Source organism: Anabas testudineus, chromosome 15 (genome assembly GCF_900324465.2).
Source record: "Anabas testudineus chromosome 15, fAnaTes1.2, whole genome shotgun sequence".
In the NCBI taxonomy this organism is placed as follows: Eukaryota; Metazoa; Chordata; class Actinopteri; order Anabantiformes; family Anabantidae; genus Anabas; species Anabas testudineus.
In genome coordinates, this window is record NC_046624.1 from 4,033,821 (window position 1) to 4,058,656 (window position 24,836).

General features: G+C 42.8%; 1 protein-coding gene across 1 annotated transcript in view; it reads left to right on the forward strand.

Annotated features, from left to right (window-relative positions):
- Positions 1–9,662: 9,662 nt before the first annotated feature.
- LOC113159810 (adhesion G protein-coupled receptor A3) overlaps positions 9,663–24,836 on the forward strand; it is a 168,792-nt gene continuing 153,618 nt past the window's right edge. The window contains exon 1 of the mRNA XM_026356735.1: positions 9,663–10,366. Within this exon, the coding sequence (XP_026212520.1) occupies positions 10,149–10,366 (218 nt within the window). The 5' untranslated portion in view covers positions 9,663–10,148. The remainder of the gene's footprint in view (positions 10,367–24,836) is intronic.

The window sequence follows — 24,836 nt, forward strand, 5'->3', positions numbered from 1 at the left end:
ATAGTGCTAGTGGATAGTGGAAAGTATGTGAACCCTTGTAATTAATAACATTCCCACATTCTCCTGAAGAATTTTACACTTGGGAATTCATCTTCCTCTCAATCACTGCGAGCTGGCCAGGCCCTGATGCATTAAAGCAGGCACAAATCATGATGTTTCCTCCACCATCTTTTAAGACTGGGATGATTAGGATTTTTACTCCAGCTGTAGTGCTGGGTGGATTCCTTGTAGATGAACACAGATGTTAACCAGTTCCAATGATGCCTTCGCATCTTTGGCAGGTTGTTTTTTTTTTTACCTTATTAATGAGTGTTTGTTGTGCTGTTGGGGTCATTTTGACTGGCCACCCACGTCTTGTTAGAGTAGCCACAGTTCCCAAGTGTCTCCATTTGAAGATTGTCTCACTGTGGACTGGTCAATTTCTAAATTCTTTAAAAGCACTTTGTAATCCTTGTTTTAGCTTTATGTAAATCATCAATTCTTGATTGCAGATCCTCTCAAAACCTCCTTCTGATGAGACATGGCTCACATAAGCACATTCTTCGTGTGTCGGGTTTTTTGTCATTCAAACTAGCTCTAGTCCACACCTGCAAACTGATTTATTTCAACAAGACAAGGGGTATGCTGTCACCTGTCTCCAGGTGGCTTTTTGGAGGTCATTATTTCATGAGTTCACATGTTTTTTCCATGTTTTCGTTTTTAATAAAGACATGATAGATCAGAATTAGTTTTGTGTTATTATTGTAAGCACATAGGTTCACATACTTTTTCTTAAGACTGGTATACTGTTAGTTTCATGCATTTTTCTGTCGATCGCTCTGATCTGGTGCTTCTTTTGCATACATTAACATCCTTTGTTCATAATGACAGTAATGATGTACAGCAGGTCAGTCGGCCTGTCTCTCATGCAAAGAGGCTTCTGTAAGATGAACAGCAGCTCGAGTCAACACTGTGAGAAAAGGAATAAATCATTGAAGGTGGGTTTTAAATTTCCATTTCTTTCCACATTGTTTGGGGTTTTTGTATGTTGCTGTGTTTCAGGCCACTCTTGGTTTAGTTTGGTACTGATACTCAACAGGTGCATGTATGTATGGTCAGTGTGTTTACCAGCGCCATTGTTCAGCCAGCATCTCTTATGACTCATATGTCTGGACTATAGTTTGTTATTCTTCTCGTAGTTTTCCTCTAATTGTAAGTTTTGTTTTTCTTGGTCGACTGCAGGCAGGGACAGGCTTGATTGGGATGTTACTGGCCCACACGCTCGTCTGTTCAGCGCTGCGTTCTCAACACAATGACAGGATGTGATGTCACAGTCTGGGTTTAGGGTTACTCTCATTTGAAACCAGACAGATGTAAAACTGTTTTCTTTTTCAACGTCTTGTGAATGATTTGACGTGAATAAAAGGAGATTGAGTGGTGAGTGTTTCCCACTAGACGTTCTGAGAATAATGTGACCCTTCAGAGTTTACATTAGACATGTTGAACCTCTTTGAAGATACATTCAGTTGGACTGTCTCCGTGGAGAAGTTAGTTGTTTTTTTTTTGAAAAGTAAAATCAGCTCTTCTCAAGCTTAAAACCAACTTCTGTCCATTTTCTCAACTGGCAAAATCCTGTCCGAGTGCACCAGCAAATTCTCTAAGGTATACTGGATACTACCTGTTGACTCCTGACAGCCAATCAGCCATGAGTGCTGCTTATACTGAGAACTGAAGTCCTGCAGAACCAGCTCCATGAGTGACGCTGGGGAATCAGGGTCAACATTTTTCTTGGCACTCTTCCAGTGTCATGAACTGAAGAGGGAAGGGAATGAGGAGGGGAGGAAAAAAAAGAGAACAGGAAAAAAGAGGTAATATTTTTAACTCCTCCAGTACGTCACAAAGATGTATGGAGCTGTCTGCTGAGGATAAATGCAGCCAGACAGAGGAGTATCCTCAGCCCGGGTCTTTCATTAGCATCTGGTGTCATTCACAACATACAGTTTCCCTCAGGTTATGTTTCTGTGATGTCCACGAGATGTAGTAAATATCTCCCGGTCTATTTTTCTAGCCATATTTTTTCTAGCGCTTCTCTTGTGTGTGTATATACTGAGATGCTGAGATGGTGAGCATGCATGTGTTTGAGTGAGCTGTTCTCTGTGCAGAGACTGTTGATTCAGCTGGAGCCTCCTCATTGCCTGACAGCCAACTGACATCCTCTGTCACTGGGCCCGGTGCGCAATCATGACTCAATAAGCCCAGGAAATCAGGGGAGAGAGAGAGAGAGAGAGAGAGAGAGAGAGAGTGAAAAAACACACATCAGGGCCAAGCAGATCGGAGAGCAGCAGTGCAGAGGTTAGTCGGCCTCGGGGGTTTGACGACTCCGCCGCTGAGCTTCATGTTCCATCCATCTTGCTCCAAGACCTCTCTGGAGAGTACAGTATGTGTGAACATGAGAAACCCTTTGGGGTGAGTTGACTTTAACCGGGGTTAATTCTTGCCACACGGAGACAAAACACAGAGAGATTTAGCTACGTTAAGACTGGAATGAGCTTTTGCCATGTGTTTTCAAATATTAATGCGCCATATTCATGTGCATAAAAACAGCATATTAAATGTAAACACCCTGTGAGCTCTAAACAGAGTGTAAAATCACAACCAGCTTCAATGATTGCACATCGCTGCTCAGATTGTAGAAACAAGGCTGGTTTATAGGTGGACGAATGATGCAAATCCCCTAGGAAACCCAGAAGTTAGCTTAAGTTATTTATTTCTGCGTACATACTGTAATTTGTTCATCATCGGGTCCTCCTAGTCTTGAAGAGAGGCCCTGTACCGATATTTAGCTTTTCAAATTTTTCAGTGTTGTATTTTCTACTGAGCTCACTCATACAGTTGTGTTTATCTAATTGCTTATTTTTTGCTGCATATTTATCAAAATTATTGATATTTGTTTTGTGCCAGTTCTAATTGACTGATCATTTAATCCTTTCGTCAGTCTAATGAAGAGTTTCTGTTTGTTCTCAATGAGTCTTGATGCTGACAAACCAGCCGATACCTCATTTAATGTTGTTATGTTAATGTTAATTTCCTCCTTTTTTTTTTCTCATCATCTTTCATCTCTTAGCTCACTGCATGCTAGACACCACTGTAACTGTAGTGTTTCAAACAATAAAGCATATGTTTTTAGTCCATAAACCCACTGTTGCCTGCTTCATGATTTGCAATTAACTAAATGATGCTGTAGCTAAACTGAACTGTCATCCTGTGATAAATCTAAACTCCAGATCCGACTAACTAGCTTGGCAGAGCAGCAGTAACCACCATCCACATAAACTGGGCCCAGCTAACTTTATAACTACAGTAAATGTCTTGGCAACATAAATATTAGCCTAAATTGCAAAGATTCAAACTTGTTTCTGTGTGTTACCAGTCACATCTTCTCTTGGGTGTGTGTGTGTGTGTATGTGTGTCATTTTTAGAGTTTTTTATTTTGCCTCTGTCGACCAGAATAACAGGAGCCCATCAGGTGCACGACCTCTCCCTCATCTGTATAAAGTGAAGAGGCTGTTTTCCCACAGACCCCAGTACCCATCTGTTGAAGCAGCTCTTCTCACTCCCTCCTTCATTAATGCCAAATGTTGTCATGTTTGCTGAGAACAGGACTGAATGGTTCCTAATAATGTTATATGTGCTCGTCTGTGAGAAATATGTTTATTTCAAACCTCCACCATTAACATTAAAATTTCAGTGAGGGCAGAGAGAGGCTGATGTGTTCGATAATTCCAGCAGAAACCAGTCATAAAAATCCTGCAGTTGCTCCGAGGCCCTCTTCTATCCCATCCAAAAAAACGTGGCGGCCTGAGATCTTTATTGCCTCGTGACAGTTGTGTAATAAAGCCAATAAATTATCAGCTTATTCACGTGTGTGCATGCAAAATCAGAGCTGGTGGAGGGATTGAATCCTACCTGCTCATCTATATTTTGCTAAGCAAAGGGATTTAAATGACACGACCAATAAAACAAAGCAGAACTTGGCTGAAGTGCGTGTGGGGGGGTCTGGTCGGGGAAGAATGAAGCCCTGTAACCCCGATATGGGTCAAGAGCAAAGGCAGATGAGTATGTGGAGATAGAGGTGTCAGGCTTTCCTTAAGGAATACTGAAATGATAAAACAGAAAGATTAAATGTCTGCAGGTAACAGCACAACACTGTCTGCTTGGTTAACCTCACCCAGCTGCTACTTCTAGTCTAGTAAATGAATGTGTGCTTGTAGTGGATTTGTTCTGTTCTGCCAGCCTGGCTGTTTGTACCTTCGCTTTTCAAAGCTATCTGCTCTTCTAGCTCATCTGGGAATGCTCTGTGTATCACCCTCTGGGTTTCTGAGGTCGTGGTTTTTCTCTCCAAGCCATGCCAGCCACATCCCTCCTCCTTTGTGCCACAGCCCGCTGCATCCTCCCAGGCTCTGCTGCGGCACAGCGGCCGTGGAACATTCTGTGGACGGGGCCAAGCCGCAAGAGCCAAATGAGCGGTTCTGACCAATTAGATGGATTTGGAGATCGGGGTTTCAGTTTGGATGGTGAAAGGAGGGTTGAAGTGGGAAAGCGACGGAGCCGTCGAATTCAGGCGGGGAAGAGAGAAGCCACCAGCCGACCCTGCTCATAAGGTGTCCATGAGAATGAGACATTCACTTGGTGAAATGTCTCCTGATGAGGCAGAGCTTAGCTGGAGGTTCCTGTGGTGAGCGACATATGCTTTCTTGATTTCCTCCCATCCGTCCTCTTTGGTGTGGGTAGGAAACAGAAAAGAGATGTTTCTGCATGAAGGTCACGTTGAGGATGAGTGGATTTGCAATAAATTAAGGGTGGTTTAAAAAAAGAAACACTTACTGGATGCAAACCGTTGTGAAGGAGGAGGCGGGGGTGGGGGGGGGGGGGGGGGGGGGGGGGAAGGAGGGCTAACTCAAGGCCAAAGTGTCCAGCTCTAAGCCTCTCACAGCAGCAGCTACAGGAAGAAGAAGAAGACATCTCCAGAATGAGCTACAGTCTTTTTAATGGAGAACGAGGGAGCGAGATAAAGAGGGATCCACCGACAGGCGTGAAATATCTGTCATGAGAGGGCTGCAGCTCTGACTCCACCATGACCTATCTCACCACTGAAAACAAGTAGCAATTATGCGCCAGAAATGGGCATGATAGGCCAGGCTATGAGAGTCCTGCCTTTTACCCCCTTGCTATTCTGAGTTTACAGCCACTGAGGTCAAAGTTCACATGCAAGCCGCCCCTCAGGGGGCTGCTTTTGGATGAATCCTTTTTCACACAATACATCTCTGTGTGAAAGTGAAATAAATTCTAGCTAAGCGTGCTCCTTTGAAACACGTTTTTGTATTTCTGCTTCCTCATCATTATTATTCTTACTATAGACAGTGAGAAGACAGTGAGGGAGCGTCGCTTTTCATAACGCATCCTCTAAACAAGTGTCGAACATACTGCAACGTAGTTTCCAGACACAGCGTTGTCACGTCATTCCCATAACCGTGATTGGATCACACTGTTTGACGATGCTTCACTCTCTCTCTCTCTCTCTCTCTCAGTGTGTGTGTGTGTGTGTGTGTGCATGCATGTGCTGCATGTTTCTTGCCCTTTCCCAGCTCTGTGAAACAGACAGAATCACACACAACCCAAGAATAACTCAAGCAAAGGGCAGCAAGGAAATGTTTTTCTTATACTGCAACAAAAATGTCAGTAAATCTGTTATTCTGAAAAAAAAAAGACACAGGAAGATGTATCTTTACACCTAAGGATCAGTGTGATGTGTGTAGAGATATCGTTTGTTGTTTAAAAAGACAACTGAGATGAGCTCAAGAGTCCATGTGAGTTTTTTTGCACCCTGCTGGCAGGTTGTTTTCTGTGTTTTGTTTTATTAAATATCATGTTTTAAGACAGAGAACAGGTTTTTTTTTTCTCACTGCCCTTCCTCTTCTTCTTCCCATGGTACTTATCTCTTCATTGTGTCCCCACTCACGCAGGCTAGATTATGGATGGAGACCAGAATACTTATAAGGATGAGTTCAGTGCTGCACCACCGACAGAACTGGCCTGTGAATCCCCTGTTCCTTCACCAGAACGGTTTGTCGGAGCATCAAAACAAAAGCCACAGCAAACAGCTTTTATTTCTGTCAAACCTATTGTTGGAAATCGGCAAAGGGGAGCAGAGTGATCTCCATCAACGCTAATGATGACAAAGGAGCGAGCTGATGAAATTTCCCAATGATCGTATTGAGATGTGAAAACGATGGTGCGGCACGTTTATGAGACTTGAGGGGGAACTTTGATTACAAATGAGCATGCTCGACTTACTGCCTGCAGCCTCCCTTGAAAACAATATAGCTGAAAAAGCTGTCATGTGCCCGGTTTGTAAATGAGGTGAAAACGACCGCAGCTCAAACTCATTGTTGGCATCTGGTTTGTGATGCGGTGCTTATATTCTCAGCAAGGCGAGGGAAGGTGGAGAAGGGCTGCAGAGGCAATAACAAATCCACACTCTCGTAAAAAGGCCTCAGCAGATTAATTCCAGTAGTCTCTGTTTAGATCATTATGCATGGTCCAAAGCTTTGCTGAGGGCCTTGTAAAGCACTCTGGTGGTTGGTGGTCAGTGGGTCCACCCTGCTGCTGCAGGAACACTAACATGTCAGCTCACACCGCATCGTTCTCAAATGTAAAAGTAGCACTGGTTTCCGAAATTCTCCTGGCACCTTGTTACAGTGAGTCCTAGTTTATTGATGGTAAATTTATGGTGGGATCCAGGAAAGGAACCCAGATTGTTCAGAGTGCAACATGTGATTCGACTTTTCTACTGTGTTGTTATTGTACTTGTTGCTCTGTGGTTGGAATTAGCATTAACATTACTTTGGACTGTGGCAGCTCTGGTTCACATGCTCGACAGCTTGCAGTCCCACGCTCCACTTGGGTTTCTTTTGTTCTCTGCAGAAAGTGATGAAGGACTGTTTTTATAAAAGCGCTCTCTAAATAAATCGGACTTGATGCGACTTGACTTTTCTTGACCGAAATCCTCCGGGCTTTAAGCCGGTTAATGGCCGTGGGCTCGTGTTGATGTTCACAGTGTCACAACAATGCATGTCACCGGTGCCCGGTGCCCAGTCGCATTTGATCAGGCCTCCACAAGCACATGTTAACGCGGTGGCTGCATTGTTTGTGCTGATCAACTGAGCTGTTATCTGACTCACAGAAGCGCCATCGGGTCGTGACCTTCTGGAAACCTGCTTCATTTATCTTGTCCCGAGTAGCAATAAATTGAAATGTACCAACAAATATAAGTAGTTGGAGTTTTTACAGAACAATCCACGTCCACATCCCACTTTTTCTTGGGGAGGGGGGGGTCATTGTATCCTCAGCTGACTCTCTTTAAACTATCACAGACAGAGGCATCGTTGTGGTATGATTTTACTACTTCACACCTCACAGATAACACTTTCATTAGTGATTGCACCATGCAACCAAATCCCACCTGTCAGACCTGCCGAAGGCCACAACGACGGCTCTCGCCTCCTTTCTGCACTGCAGCAGCGGCGTGGCGGGAACTCCATAAAACCAGAATAAGTTAAAATGCCGTGAGCCTTTATCCCCAAAAGTCATGGAGTAATAATGAGAGTCTGTCATCCTGCTGTACTCTGGCCTCTTCAAGTGGAGCAGGTAAATATTTAGTGAGGACTGTGATTGCTCCCGGCCATTGCCTATTCATCTCTGTCACCAAGTAATAATAGAGTTCTGTGAACACTAATGTGAGAGAGGCGAAACATGTGAACACGCTCTGCAGAGGAAAAACTGTTTGCATTGCTGCAACACAACGGACCCCATTCCTCCCATTGTGCACTAATGAGTCTTTATCTTGAGTTAACACTGTGATCTCAAGTTGTTTTAATGATATTGTTGAAGTGTAAACTATTTTATAGCTCAAATAACGTTGTTTGTACTGATTAGTGATCCAGTACACGATGGATTAATGGTGTGAAAGTGCAGCTCCTGCCAGAAGTAAACCTTTATAGCACGGGCTCACATGCGTGGATCTGTTTTCCATTAGGAGCATACAAGTAGCTTGATGAACTGCCGTGGCTTGCGTCCAAGAAAATGTTTCTGCAGGCCCCGTTAAAGATGGATCACTTCAAATATGATGTCAGCTCCACCGGGTGACTTTCCTATTGGCTTTTCAGAGGAAAGATCCTCCCATGCACTTACAGGCACGAGGTAGATATGCATCTGTGTAAACAAGCGTGAGTGACAGCGTCATGGGAGCACAATACGGGGAGAATAAGGCCTCCATATGTGGATAAACCCAGGGCAGAGGGATGTGTCCTGTCCTGCGCAGTCTGCTCCTCCACGTTCGCCTGTCAGACAGAAGAAAAGGGAACACGGCCCGCTCGCAGGGTCAGTGGGAGCGGCTTCAAATCCTCCTTTGTGCTTTCAGGCCAGAGTCAGAGACAATGTGGATGATGAGGGAGGAATTTGGCGTAGGGTGCAGTCCGCACACACACACACCCTCACATACACACACACCCTCACATACACACACACACACACAAAGGAGAAGCACCTCGCCCAGGCCCCGGGGAGCCCAACCAGCCAGCTGTCTCAGCTTCAGTCTCCCTGGGGCCAAGATGATCCACCATTAAGAAACATGATTGATGTCACTGGATTCGTTGTGTGGGCTGTTCAAACTCTCCATCCTCTCACTCCAACATGTACCAATTCTGGGATTATGACACAGATATCAGATCACATCGTCTCATATGTGTGTCAAGAAGCTTCCAGAAGCAATACGTGGAGTCAATCAAAGCTGCAGCTGGAAATGAAGACGACTCCCAGACCCTGTTTCCTTTTCTTTGTCTTGTTTCTTTTCCACTTTAGAACATTTTCTTTTAAATATTATAAGTTCATCTATAAATATGCAGCATGTCATTAACTGCTCCTGCGCCTCCAACATCGTGTTGCTGTGTCAGTCAGCTCACTTTCCAAAACCATATGCTTTATTTATTGTCATCATTTAAATGAATGACAGGTTTACAAGTGTGTCCTTTGCTCAGGGGCTCAGTGCCTGCAGCAGCAGCTAATCACAGCAGAGCAACATGAATCCTGAATCACCAACTAAGCCCTTTGTATTTTTCTACATTTTGTTCTGAGCAATTATCCTTCCATAAATGTCCTTTTAATAAAATCATAAGGAAAAAAAGAGATTTCTAGTTTCTTTTCTCTCTTGTGATTCAGAGACAACTGAAGAATGAGATTATTTCCAGTTTGTGTGCAGGTCACAGTGAAAGGATCCAGAGAGGCTCCTCTGCTGCTGTTGTTCTCTTCAAGTCAATAAGAGAATCAAACAAACAGCGACACTTTGTAAATGTTTGTGTTTGGGAAATCATGCCTGACACACATGAAGTGCGCGGCGCTGCGGATCCGACAGGGACCCCCACAGACCTCTGTGGCACATTTGGGAAACGGTTCAATATCACTGTCGTTTGTTTGACGCTCTGCAGAAATTAACACTTCAACTATGTGAAAGTAGCAGAAAGAAACTGTTTAGTCATGAGAAGTTCAGGAACTCTCCCACTGAGCCTGTCATTTCTTGGCGGGGAGGGACTTTCTGGACACTGCATGCGCAACAAGTCCAAGTGTGCGTGATGGGAGTGAATGACAACACGGGGTGCTGTGCTTGTGTCAGGAGACGGGTCTCTACGTGGATCATGAGGGAAAAACCTCCGACACAAACACTCTGATGTGTTTTCGTTCCCTCAGCTCCCGGGAGAGGGATGTGTCGCAGTAAAGTTTGTCCGGACTTTGAAAGCGCGCCGTCGGAGGTTTTCTCTCCGCCTGCAGCCACACAGAAGACAAACTGGAGGAAATATAATGACAGGAAATGGGACCTATTCAGCGTTTCACACCCTTGATGACAAACTTTTACTCCCGGTTTCTGCCGTGAACGTAGCGCGGAAGGTTTCCGGCTCTTGGGAAGGCAGCAGGTGAGCGGCGGGGGGCATGAGAGCCGGACTGCTGCTCGATCACAGCCTGTAGTTCACTGGCAACGTGAAATGCTCCAGACCAGTCCCAGAAGCTGGGAGGACATCACTTGAAAAGCGTGTGTTTGAAACAGTCTCGGTTCCGCCATGAGAGCGCTGAGCTTGCTGTGCGTAATAGTCGGACTGTGGGAGTCGAGCCTGGGCAACAGAAACTGTCCGGACCTGATCGTTGACAGCTGTCACTGCTCCGCTGAGAGGTCCAAGGAGCTGAGCAGGCACCACGTCCGAGTCAAAGTAGTGTGTGATGATGTGGACTTGATGGACACCCTGCCTCCCACTTTCCTGCCCAACAGAACCGTTTCCCTGTAAGTAGCTTTCAGTACAAGACAAAAACTAAAACCTCAAACAACAGGTTTGTACTGGAAACACACACACACACACACACTGATCAACTGTGTCTCCTGTCAGAGGTTTTCATTCAGTGCTCATCCAGATCGAACCGTCTGGACCGGACTGTAGTAACACTGAAAAACTTTCTTTGGGATGTTTTAGTGGATGATTTTTACTGGAGGTCATGGGAGCACCATAAAAGGCCCCATGAGATCCATGGGGGGAGCGAAGTGGATGTTATAAATTGATTCCACAGGGTTCAACAACCAGCAGGTGTCTTACACAGAAGAAAATGACTATTAGAAGTAAACAGGAACCAGTAAACAGCAGTTTACAGGCTGCTGTATATTATCCTGTGGAAATATGGCTTTAAAGGTTAAAGCACCTCAGCTGTGTCACTGAAGTCACTAAAGATGCAATATTACAAATCACAACACGTGTCTCTAATTTGAAACGCGTTATCGAGTAGCAAAGTGCAGTTACTGTAACATGCCAAGAAACTCCACACACTCAAAAAGATCAGTCAACAATAGGACAGTAGGAAATAATCAATACAAACTTTGATAACTGATTCAGAATTCATGTTAGTTAAATAAAGACAGTTAATTGCTGTATCTTTGATGACCTGAAAAAAACAAACAATCAGCAGCTTTATTAATAACGAAAATGATAATTATTCTAATTGTTATGAATTAGGTCATGAAATCTAAGTCTTTATGGAAAGAAAACCCCCAGAACCAGAGTCTCGCACTAGTCTCACCTGCCTTTAGTTGTCACCCTCGTGACTTCGCTCTTTAGGGATATTATTTGCATTGTATTCAAAGTTATTCAAATATAGATTTTTGCACTTCCTCCCTCTCTTAGTATTCATCTGTGCCTCTCCTGTAGATGAAATAGCACTTCAAACACTCGAGGCGTTGATAGCCCCCCCCCCCCCACCGGAGCACAGATTGACTTCTAGATTAATATACTGCTTTATTCTTGGAAACTCTAGGTGTGCTGTTCCAGTGTCAGAGCAAATACTAAATGCAAAGGCCCTCGACAAGTTACAGCCGACCACTCATTCTGAACTACGAGCGCAGCTGATTAATGGGAGCACTTTGCTTACCGCAATTTATTCGGAGTGCTGTTTGCTTCAGTGTAGGCAGCAGTGCTTTTGTTCCTTTAAGTGGAGAATGCTTAAAGGCTTTGTTTTCTTTTCATTCATTCATCAAGGTGGGACTGTTTTATAGGTCACAGGCACTGACAAAGTTAGATTTTCAAAGCGGTCTCCATAGATTTGACGTTTTCCTTAAAGACTATACAGTAAGGGTCAAACTGAATGGGTGCTCTCAGAGGTTGACATCTCTTCCTCAGTCAAACCTGAGGTATTGTGTATGCTGTGTTATTATTAGATCGGAATAAATATGCAAATTCCTCAGTCAGTCCTGGTCCTCGGTGAACTAAATCCTACCTCCAAGCTGTAGCTGGCCAGGAAGCAGTTTTCCTGCATTAGGAAATGTGACCTTTGCCATTCTGAAGTGGCCTCCCTGCTCTTTCTTTTGTTTAGATATGCTGTGCAAATAAACAGATATATCAAGGGAAGCATGTGGACGGCTGAAGAAATCTCCCAAATGTCTCCCTGTGTGCTCTCATCTCACCTCCTACATAGACAATGAGCTCCTTGCAGAACCATTTCCTCAATGACGACTCGGGCACCGTGTGTCACGTCCGAGTGCGCTGCCCCTGATCCAAACGCCACCTCCAATTAAGAGCACTTTTTTTATACATTTCACTTTTGTGAAATGTATAAAATGTTTATGAGGAACAAACCCTGCAACAATGTGATGACTCGGGTGTGCCAAAGAAAACCAGCTTAATAAGTTAAAGAACCCATGAGAGAAAAACATAAGAGAGGTGAAATTAAACCTAAGAGTGTGTCATTACAGTATCTGTGCACAGCTGCTGATTTTCTTATCTTCCATGAGGGGAAATGGGAGTTGCAGAGTTTGGCGCAAGGTCTGACAGCTCTGTTGACCTTGGGATCTGGATGGTGTAATTGCTTCATTGCGGCCAAGCGGTAGAGGCCCTGTCTCTGCAGAGCAGCCAACACCTGCGTGAGGTGGCGCTCCAGCAGGTGGAGGGACGGCAGAGTGAAGATGCGAGATAGACATAGAGCTGGAGGAACAGAGGGAACGACAGAGAGGATGCTGGGAAAGTGAGGAGAGGAAGTGTGTGATCAAATGTCAACCGAGAGCCGAGGCTAATTGAGATGACACGACTGCTGCAAATTGATTGTTTGGATGCGGAGGCTGCTGCACAGACTGAAACTGAGCCTCGGAGTCTCTTCACTGCTGGAAACTGAACGCAATGAGCTCCAGACTGTGCACTTACATAACTGGAAAGTTCTGAAGTTTGTCTTACAGCTGCTGCTGCTGCTGCTGCTGTTTCATCTCTTGCTGAGCTGTTGTGTTGAAACCAGACCTGGGTCACATAGTATTTGCATTTTGTTCTGACTATTTCTTTTCACCTGCTGAGTGCAGCCCTGTGTGTGAGGTTCAAAATGACTTTCAGTTTGATTCCCACAATTGTGTAATTGTTGCACGCCCAGACTTTTTTTTCTTCTGCGTCTGCAAACTGTGTGCTTTTATAAAAAGGCATAATATGACTCTTTTAATAATAAACCACATGACGAAGTGTATTAAAATGGGCCACTTGTAGTCGTGAACACAGAGAATGACCCGACTCTGTGGTTCTCCTTTAGCTCAGCTGAGTTGTTTTTTTTTTTTTTAGAGCCCACAAATGTTTCGGTTTGTTCTCACTGCTCTTAAAGCACAAATCTTCAGCCACAGCAAACAGAAAAGGGTTCACTCAGGAGTTGGTGGTGACCAAAAACGGCTTAAAAAGAGAGCGAGCGCCTGATACGCAGCTGCAAATGAACGGTGAAGGGGTGAAAAGGCAGGAGTCAGCCAACAGGTGTGTTATATCCGTTTAAAGGATTAAAATGGTCTCACAACGACAGTCAGGTGCAGGTCTTGCTGTAACTGTTCTTCCTGTTTCTCCGGTTCATACTGGCCATGAAGAGATCACTTCCTAAAGCCCTTACAATGGAAGTGATGGGGGCCAAAATCCACAGTCCTTGTTCTGTCCAAACTGTATTCAAATGTATATGTAAAGCTCCACGGCTCACGCACTGTGAGTTCATTTGATTTCTTCCCCATTGTAAATGATTTTTAGTGTGAAGGAAAGTAACAAGCTGTCACTTTGGAAGACATCTATTTAATGTGACTCGTTTGGAAGATGCAGTCTTTATATTCTCTTCAGATAAACCTTTCAGTCCATTGTTGCACAGATGAAGGACTGTGGGTTTGATAATTGAACTGTTAAAGGTGCGTATAAGGAGGAGGTGGAATAGTTACAACAAAGAAAAAACGGTTTCAGTGTTCACATGGGCACCATTTCGAAGTCTTCCATTCAATTCTTGACTGAAATATAACACATATGAATGAATGATATGAATGAACTATGTGTACAATTCTGCTTCTAATAAACAAACAATCACACAAACTCACTGGAATAAATACTTTAAGTGTCTCCAGGATGTTCTGTTGATTTTTAGAGACGTGTGGTTGTTTTCTGTACTGAAATAGATCGAGTCAATTGTGAGAACTCATTTAAAAGAATTGCAGTCCTAAACAGGTATTTTGCACTTTTACATTTTCATTTAAAGAAACCACGCTAACCTCCTCCAAAGCCCATCTGTCTCCTGTTTAAGGGAGAAAGGGCGAGGGAATTAGGTTTAGGCCGGAGCCAAATCAACCGTCGTCCTTTAAGAAACAGACAGGAAGGGCTGTTTGTGGTGTCTCGAGGGTAGTGATCAGGACGAGGCTGTAGCTGACTCTAAACCACTATAAGAACACGCCAGTCATTGTGCCAGCGTGCCAAAGGCCCATGGGACGCTCCTGCAGGCTGTGGCTGTTAAACAGCTGGTGGATTGGAAGTACTGTGCTGCTGCACTGTAGGTTGAGTGTTTGTGATCTCGTTCTGTAGCGGATAGAAGGAACGAGACGGTTGCATTGATCTGTGGGCATCCTCCTGAACCACTGGAGCATATCATGCCTTATTTCTTTCCCTAAAATGGCTTTCTGCATTCTCTCATCTTATTTTTTAGTACTGCTAAAAATATAATTCTGTATATCCCCCCCCCCCCCCCCACCCCCGCCTCCTTTCTTATTCACTCTCTCTCTCTTATTTTCCCTTGCTGTTATTCCTTGGGGGGATTTTTTTTCCTACACTGCCGAGGTGCTGTTTGTGCTCTACCCTCTTCAGAGTTCTGAGTACTTCGACATGAATATTTCATTGCCATACGCACATAGCCTGTCCATATTCTCATGTGCATTACCTCGCTAACAAAACCTGTGAGTGATGCCCAGCATCGGGACATTCATGGTGTAAAAATGCACATTTCACCTACAAAGAGAGCTGGCTGCTAATCTGAAGAGACACGACCAAAATGACCCTGATCAAATATGTTGTATCTTACATCTCAACCTGCAGGGAGTCATGCCAATCTCTCTTTCTCTCTCGGACTCTTTGTTGGCTTCTCTTGCGCTTATCTCCACTGATACAGAAGACTTTTTTTTTTAAAGCAAAAGGTTCATCTTTAGATGAGTGCACTCTCCGATATCAGTCGTCTAAGCCCCAGAGGGTGTAATACTTTTAGATCCCCAGCACTTTCCCCTCTGCAATAGCTAAAGCCGAGAACATTTGCCCTCGTGCTGGCTGTGTGTTCGGGGACTGTGAGGTCAAGGCTGAGCTGTAATGTTGGTCTATGTAAAAACCTCTCCCTAACAAGTAGACACTGATTAATCTCTTCACCGGCAAACGGTTACTATTTTGTCAGGACGTCTGTGGATGTGTGTTGAGGCATCCTTCAGTAAAAGTGCAGGTCTGCCGGCCTCCAGATAAGCTGCCTTCAGATGTGGTACGCTTTCAAGAAAACAGCTGATCAGCTTTGCTTTAGACAATAATGATTCAGTGATGGAGGGTTCGTGACCGCTGGGAGAGAGAGAGAAGACTCTGTAAATTGTGCTTTAGCCTCGAAAAATCAAGAATGTGTCGAAACCCAGACTCACCACGTAAAATATTAGGTAAAGATAAATACAGTGTCTGCCAAGCATACTTCACTGTTCTGCTATCTCCGCGTCTTCCCTGCAGCACAGAGTAAATACTGAGGTTACTTAAAGGGTCGTAAATTTGAGAGAGCAGAGGAGGCCAACTTAGAAGCGCGTTGTCTTTTCGCTGTTTTCTGACTTATTGTAAAACAAGGTGATTAAAGGCCTGATGTGTGCTGCTTCTGTTCTCAGTGGGAAGTATATTAGCTCGCCTGCCTGTCTCGCCGGAGCCCTGGCAGGCCTTTATCAGCGCTGTGTGCCTGTGTGTGTGCACACAAGGAGTCCCGGCGTAGGTGTTTATATAGGATCCTTGACGTCTGTCAGCTTGTGTATTTGTCAGTGCGAGTCATTGATGTTGATTGAAGCGCTGTGTTACTTCACATAATGGCGAGCTGAACACTTGAAAGTCACTCAGGCTTTCAGCAAAATAATCATGTAGGAGAACTGCTTTTACAAAGAAATATTTATCCATACTTCATGCTATAGAGCATATTTAACATCTACAGTCAAAAATATTGATGCACTTCAGTGTCACATTATCCCGCAAACCCTTTTCTCATGATACGTACAGTGCCATGAAAAAGCCTGAGGCAAAATGTTTTGGCAATACATCTTTATTAGAACATGTACAGAACATGGAGTATTAACATACACTAAGATAATAGAAACTGATTAACAGAACTGTTAGGTTGACAAAGGCAGTAAGTTAATTTAGCCACTCAGTACCACGACTGACGACTGTTTCACTAGTGATCACTCATCACTTTACCGACGCTCACACTACATACCGCTGTGTGACTCAGATCACAGTGTTTTCATGGAACAAACCAAACCCAACTTATTGTATGTGATGCTAGATCTGATTCAAATTCAATTTTAATGCTCAACAGTCGGTACCCCACATCCCAGTAAAAATAAACATAGAGGAGAACAGCTACAGCAACAGCAACGTGGGTCAGCGGAGAGATGGGGAAGTTTCGCGTTTAATGGATGAATTTATGCAGAAGGATCTGTTCAAGCCATGCTGGAAGGAAGAAATCGTTTTGTTTTATCTTTGTGGAGACGTTTAGCTGTCGCACAATCATGTCATTGTTTTAGTTGTACTAATTTATTTCTGCATATGCAGGTCAGGTAGAAACATGAACATGAACCATCAACACAGAACGACCAGATCAGGTCTGTAATGTGTAACTTAACCTTTATTGTTCTTGTAGAACTGCAAAAACGTGATTATACAGCACAGCGGTGGGACGCGGTGGTGCTTCTTTATCGTCAGAAAGAAACTTTGGCACTGCACAGTGGCTTGTGGAGTGTTGTTGTGAACAAATTGCTTCTGTTTACATTATGTGTCCCTCAGCAAAATGCATTGCGCGTACCCCTGAGGGCTGCCAAACATGTTGGATGCATTTTATTTCTTACTCAGAAACATTTGCAAAGCCAATTGTTAAGCATATTTTATACTGTGCATTGCTTCCAAGTCTCTCTATCTATCCCCACCTGGGGCAGGATGTGTGTGCATCAAATGCACTATAGAAACAAAGTGGATTAAAAAGTCAATGGGGAACCTCTGCAGAGAGACAAAATGTTACATAAAACAAACATTAGCTTAGAAATTTGCTAATTCAAGGGTATTTTGCAGATCGCAAAGCTCATGAATAAAAACTCTATTCAGGATGCCATTTTCCTCATGTCCATTTGTTTCCGGTCAAGTGCAGTTTGTTTACACCTCGTCCACTGCAAGGTCCCATAATGTGAGGAATATGTAGGTACTTTATATTTAATTAGTACACACACCACCAGTAACAAATCAGAACTTTAAAAAACATCTGTGAAAATATCCAGCTTCTTTCATTGTTAATTTTTAAGAAAATTCGATTCTTTTAATTGCATTTTTTGTTATGCAAGTGAAACACACGTTGTTACTGTATTGTTGATTTGTACCATAAAGGGTGGGTGTCATCTGTTCTGTTAATATGTGCATCTGTAGGTAACCCCCGAAGCAGAGTCTGTTTCCCGTCCAAGGTCAATGTTAGAAGATATGAAATATGTTATTTTGGTTAGCTGTCTCTAGTAACTCGATCTTCTAAAATAACAGAGGCTTTCACTGTTTGAAGAGAAGTGGCTAGAAGCCTTGAGGCCAGCAGATCCAAATGTTTGTAATAGTTCACATTGTGATCTTTACTCTTTCTGTGTGTGTGTTGGAAGGCGTCCATTAAAGCTATTTTTGTTTCTGTTTTCCTGTAATAATATAGTTGGATATCTGTGGTCCAGGCGGCCAGGCAAGTTTGTAGAACGGTCTTTTCAGCTGGACCTCACAGAAATATCCCAGCTGTGTGACATGGAATAAGAATGAAAGCAAGAGCTCCTGTGTTAGAGAAGAAATAATATGGATCTAACTCCCTGGGTTAATCACTCATACTGTAGCCTCACAGCCTGAGGAGTTGAGCAAACTCCAATTTGCAATTACCATTTACAGCTGCAGCTAGGACTGGGCGATGTAGCCAAAAAAAAAAAAAAAAGAAATGATCATGATAATTGTTTCCATATCAGTAGATATAGCTAATTATCACAACATAATGTAAGTTATTATTTCTTTAATTAGGCTTTTCGTAAAAATTTGAATAGCCTTAAAGCACATTCACAAATTTCAAATAGTTAGATTCACAGATGAATTGAGTGCTAGTGCCAGATCAGAATATCCCAAGATATTCAGGTTTCAATAAATATTAGACATTTTTATTTTTGGTCGGTTAATCATTTTAGTAGCAGAGAGGTTTTTTTTGTAACATTTAAAACAGATATGGCATTACGCTGCATGTGAAAAGCTGCATTCATTTTAAGTTTTGAAAATATTTCATTATGAAAAGTACAAAGCTGCGTTTTCTTTCAGTTTGGAACTCACAAAAAAATTCACACAGAAAATGTCCCATGTCATTTGGAGGAGTTGCAGCTTATAAGAGATACACATCTGGCTGTGGTTGTGCTGGAACACAGTAAGCAATGACATAGACCATTTGCTGTATACCACAGAGACAATACTGAATCTGTGCACCCTCCTCTTATTGAAGGCAGCTTACGTCGAGTCGGATGGTCTCTCCACACGTGTGTCATGAGCTGTTTACATAATGTTCAATTCTGTTTTGCCTCTGATTTCCTGGACGTTATGCAGCGGCCTGAGATAGGCATGCAGGGGTTGACGAGCAGATGCTCACATGCACGCAGCATTGCCCAGTGCAGGACACGCTTGAGTTTCCACAAACAGAGGCCTCCTGTCCCTGAGTGGGACATCCGTCCACAGAGGGAGGTGTAGCGTCTGGGGAACAGGGAGGGAGACGTGGGACAAAACACAGTGACAGCACTAATATCCCCTGATCTCAGCAGTCACTATCTTGACTTCATCACTCCATCTATTTGTGGCTTTGAGAAAAGTTGCTGCAGTTTTTCTAAACATGAAGTGTTGGTGTTTCGACTGAGGTCTTAGAAATAAAAGACACTGAATTATTATAAGAGCTTTGGCTATTTTTCAGTAAATCTGTGTGAAATAATGCAACATTGACTTGTTCAGACCACGTCTAGTTCCCCACCCTGTCCAGCTAACTCTGCTTTGGCTTTTATCTGCTGCAATTTTCTGCTCTCAGAGAGCTTTGCATCAGGATGAATCCAAACTGACAGAACCCCAGTAGGATATTGATGTTTGGATCAACAACAATAAAAATCCATATGAATTTTTGCTTACTTGCTTTGCCTCTCTAAACGGCTGCCTGTAAATCTTACATACCTGCTCCACACATCTTAGGGATGTCTGATTTGTGGAACTAGAGAGGTATTTTGCCCACATGTTGGAATGCAGGGTTAAGCATTCATTATATCTCATCCTGGTGAGTGATGGTCCAATAGTACTGTATGGCAAGCCTGTCAGTTTTCCTGACAGGGTTCACATATGGATCTAATAATAGAAATATTAGCCATTTAAAGATTTTTGAGGGTGATGTCTGCGTTTTGTGCTTTAATAAAATTATTACAAATTTCAAGTCGTGGATTGGCTCTTACCACATGTGTCCTGTGCAACAGCAGAAAGGCTGACAGGGGCTGTATTTCAACACTAGTTCCCTGTGAAAATGTTTAATTTACAAAATAATTGAGGCATGCTATTCTCAGAAGTTTGCTTTTGGTGCAGACCCAAATGTAAATACAATCTTGGATGTTGACATAAAAATGCTGACACAAGTTTGTGTCTATCCTGGCCTTTCACTGAGAGGGGACTTCCTGTCTTCAATCTTGCTTTTCCTGCCAAGACAACTGTTATCGCTGGGTAGAGATAGGTACTTTCCCCAATGAATGTGCAAAAGTATCCTTTTAAATGAAGTAACAAAACGTACTGGCTTAATGCAAAATGTAGAATATGTTTAGAAATGTCCCAGAGCTGTTTGTAAAATTAGTCTTAAGGGTGTCTTCACTGTTATACTTTTACAGTACACTTCTGCTCTGTTCCCCTTGCAGTTTGGCCAGCAACTTGCCCATTCAGCACAATGCATTGTGGGATTGCACTGCTTAATCCCAGGGTTAAAATTGAGCATACGTTCCCTGCAGCCATAATGAGTGCTCTGTCGTCAGAGGAGAGTAGTGACACATCCCAATTAAATATCTCTCTCTCTCTCTCTCTCTAAACGTGGCCATTCCCAGAATCTACCTTGTTAAAAGGCGACAGGACTGTGGTGGAGGTGTTTGTGTTTGTGTGCTCATATGGTGACAGGAGATACACAAAATTCACACTTGGCAAAGGATGGCAGATCACACGGGCATGCACACGTCCACAGCATCACAGAGACAGAATAGCCCAGTAGCAGGTGATTTAAGGGGTGGCTGGAGCAATCAATATTTCAGCAGATATGAAATCCAGAAACGCTGTCCAAGGTGTATTTAAAATGATGTTAATCTAGGCTGTGGAATAAGTGCAATATAAATCATTAGCTTCTTGCCCTTTTACTGTACCTTAAAGCTCTATTGTGTGTGTGTGTGTGTGTGTGTGTGTGTGTGTGTGTGTGTGTGTGTGTGTGTGTGTGTGTGTGTGTGTGTGTGTGTGTGTGTGTGTGTGTGTGTGTTATAAGGGGTAAAGTAAGAACAATGCAGCATTAACCAGGTTCAGCTTTTTTACATTAAAACTATGACCAGCAGCTTTTTAACTTCAAGCATCACACCAGTGATGACAACAATTACATTTCTGAATTACAATGTGATCCGATCTTCAATCATAAGTCAAGACTATTAACAAATATGATATGCATATAGTAATAATACAATCCTGATACGTCATGTCTTTCTTGAGAACAACCATATAAACCTCATAGTGTTACTGGAAAAAGTATGTGAACCTTAATGACCTCCAAAAAGCTCATTGCAGTGGTGCATTAGAAAACCTGGAAGAAAATTATTTTGAGGGTGTTGACTAGAGCTACTTTGACCACTCAAACTTTGAATCCTGCAATTGGATCACATAAAGGCCTAAGGGCCACCCTTAGGTTATGCTGCCTTCAACATCATTCGGCATGACCGGTTTGGTGGTGGATCATGGATGGTCTAGGGAACCATAACAATGGGGGGATGCACAGACCTCTACAACACCCTGAGTGCCTTTAGGTATCAGGATGGAATCCTTGGACCCACTGTCAGACCCTACGTTGGTGCAGTAGGTCTTGGGTTCCTCCTGATGCACATTAATGCCCAGCGTCATGTGGTGAGAGTGTGCTGGCAGTTCCTGAAGGATGAAGGAATTAATACCATTGACTGACCCTCAACGCTCACTTGACCTAAATCCAATAGAACACCTCTGGGACATTATCATTGTCGATCTGACGCCGCCACGTTGCACCTCAGGCTGCCCGGGAGCTCAGTGATGCGCTGGTCAAGATCTGGGTGGAGATACCCCAGTACACCATCCATCTTTTCTTTAGGACCATGTCCCAATGTTGTCAGGCCTGCACACCAGCAAGTGAGGACCATGCAAACTACCATCTTCAGTTGAAGGAAAATTAAATTCCAGTAAAATGGACTAACCTGCTGCATCTTTTTTTTCCTTAGATTTTCAGGGTGTCTTTGAATTCAGCACTCTGATTTTTATCCCCATTGAGATTTGATGTGTTTCTTAAATTTCTTTGAGCAGTCTATTTTTTGTCTTCCACATACTGTATGTGGGCCAACCCATCACTTCACAGGATGTCCCACCTATGAGTAGTTATTGACAGATTATGCTCGATGATCACTGTGCTCTACTGTAGTCAATGTTAGTTACTGTGCGTTTACAGGTACACTTCTTTAAATGAATACCTATTAAAACAATGTAATTTGTTTTCCAATGACATTGTTACCCAGAATGCTGTGTGTGCACTACTGTGCAGGGATCATTATAATGTAAACAGTTATTCATCAAGGGGACCCCAGTACATGTCACAAAGTCACATGTACATTCATTGTAGTCTCACTTTGGGCAATTATGCTGTGTATAAAAGGTAAGATGTGGGTCCCATAACATAGATACGGAACAGTGCACAAGGATGAGACACAAGAAACCTGCAAAATTGCACAATAATTTTTTGATAAATATTTGTCACTACGAGCAACTCACTTAGATATTCTATTGTTTTTCTGCGTCTCACAAATTTTGAGATCTCAAACTTGGACTCATCTGTAGACAGCACCTTCTTCCAGCCGTCCTGTGTCCAATGTCTTTTGCCCATCTCAGCCATTTTTCATTGGCCAGTCTGAGATACGGCTTTTTCTCAGCAATTCTGCCATCAAGTCCAGCATCCTGAAGTCTCTTCTTCACTGTTGCTGCTGACACTGGTGTTTGATGTGTACTATTTAGTGCAGCTGCCATTTGGGGACCTGTGAGACATCTTTGTCTTAAACCACACACTCTCAGATATTTGTCGGGACCTCCTAATCCTTTTTCTATCTCTGTTAGAGTCAGTTTATGCTGCTCTCTGAAGGGAGTAGTTAACAGCACGATAAGAAATTTTAAGGTTCCTTGCACTTTCTCGCACTGAGTATCTTCCTTTCTAAGGACAACAACAGACTGATGGGTCTCTAATGAAAGCTTTTTCTTTCTGGCCATTTTGAACCTGTAAACAAACAAACAACTGCCGGTGTTCAGGTACTAAACTAACCTAATGAATGCCATGCTCCCTTGTTTGCTCCATTAGTACAACTGTTCTCAGCTGAGAAACATAATTGCAAAAGAGTTTTCTCATAATCAATTAGCCTTATAAAAGAATTAACTTGAATTAGCAGCCATACCAGGAGGTGGATGCAGAGGACTGACAATTGCTAATAATAGATGATTTTTAAAGCATGATCTACATTATTGCATAGAGGCCTTATTAATTTTAATTGTTTTGTGAAATTGATCAAATTGGTTTTGAATTGCATGAAAAAGTGTTTGTCTTTAGAAAACAAAGAAAGACGATAGATAGGAGAATTTACAAAACATTGAACTCACAATCTGTGACTCAACTGGAAGATTTCTGCCCATGTCTTTATTTTAGCTTGATATCAGCCGCATTGGAAGCATATTGCACCGTTTGAAAGCACGTACCCATCTGGCTTTCCGGGCCTATAACCACACTGTCACATCACTCATTTGTCATGCCGTGCTTCACAGCTTGTTGTATTGCTTTGTTTCCAGCACTAACAGGCTTAAAGATGCTCATGTCTGTGGTCAGGTTATACTGGACAAACATGGTGTAAATGGTTTGCTGGTAGACTCCTGTTTCCTGCATCTGAGGTGGTCTAACAAGTCACTGTGGGATATTACTAACACAACACTGGACTGTACACTGTGTACTTCAATGTTGTTAACACGCCTATTACGTTAACATGTGTTATATCTATTTAGGTTTTGTTTAGGGTGATAACTGGGTTAAGGTTGAAGGTTAAAGTTCATGAAGTACAGAACATTAAAGACATTAATACTGCCTACAAAGATGCCTGACATAAACTGTACTTTGTGTTTGTACGTGTGTATTTTTATGACTGTATACTTCTGTGTTCTTCTGTGTTTTCACTGTGTCAAGAAGAAGTTGAGGTAAAGTTCAAATCCCAAGGCTCTGTGAGCTGAATAATGTGACAAGTCTAGGTATGTGTGTATGCGTGTGTGTGTGTGTGTGTGTGTGTGTGTGTGTGTGTGTGTGTGTGTGTGTGTGTCTTTCCGAGCACTGCTCTGCTTTACCTGCCAGACAAATGCATCACTGAAAGAACACATACACAGTTCTTCAGGGGTGCTACTGGTACAGTATGTTAGAAAACCCTTATTATTAAAGTGCTTCCTTAATGAGAGGTTACTATTAAACGTGTGTGTAATAATTACTCTTGTATAGTAATCATATAGTGAATATGTGGTCATATTAGTTCAGAGAAATGGTATGCACTCCCAAGGAGACGCTAATTAGCCATGTTTTCTTGTTGATGTATGCAAATGAACCACATGGAGTGGTTTCTGGTTCATGTAAACATAAGATTAAATTTTATTTCATCTGTGAACAAAAAACTGCATAACTACAGTGCTTCATAACAGGGGTCCTGCTTGTTTTCCAACCACCCCTGCAGCTAGGGATAGTTAGAAACCAAGCAAGACCGTGGCCCTTCAGGACCAGGGCTGGGCCCCCTGGCTTTATAATATTGTACGTAACTGCTAAGGTGCTGGACAGGTACAGGTACTGGAACCAATCTGCATCCTAGTGACCTAGTACTTCTTCTTTGGTAAAAGAAAATGACTAATAGTGTTGTGCTGGAGTGTGACCTTTCTAAAGAATACTGGCTATTAAGGCTATAACAAAGCCATAATAAAGACATTTGAGTCTGTTTGTGCTTGTCCTCGGTCTCTTACAGGCAAATTTTCAAACTCTCATATTAAGATTTAATATTTTAAAGGGCTGATAATATGACATTTAGGTAAAATCCCTATTGGTGCTTTTTTATTTCACCATGCTAAACAGGCACAATTCATAAAAAAAAAAAAACAGACACTGTGACAACTGTCACTGAAATAATCAAAATGGAGGCACTGAATCGCCCCAGAATATTAATCCGTCACTTTACAGATCCCTGTGGTGCGTTTCATTGATTTGTTTACTGTTGTAATGTGAGAAATGGATGATTGAGTTGTGCTGAACCAGCATTTCTTTGAGCTTCTATTAGGCTGATATTTTGACATGGAGGAGTGGAGGAGCGTGGGGGTGGGCTTGGATCATTGCCCATCTTAACCACAAACGGCCATAAACAAGACAGAAACGTGGCC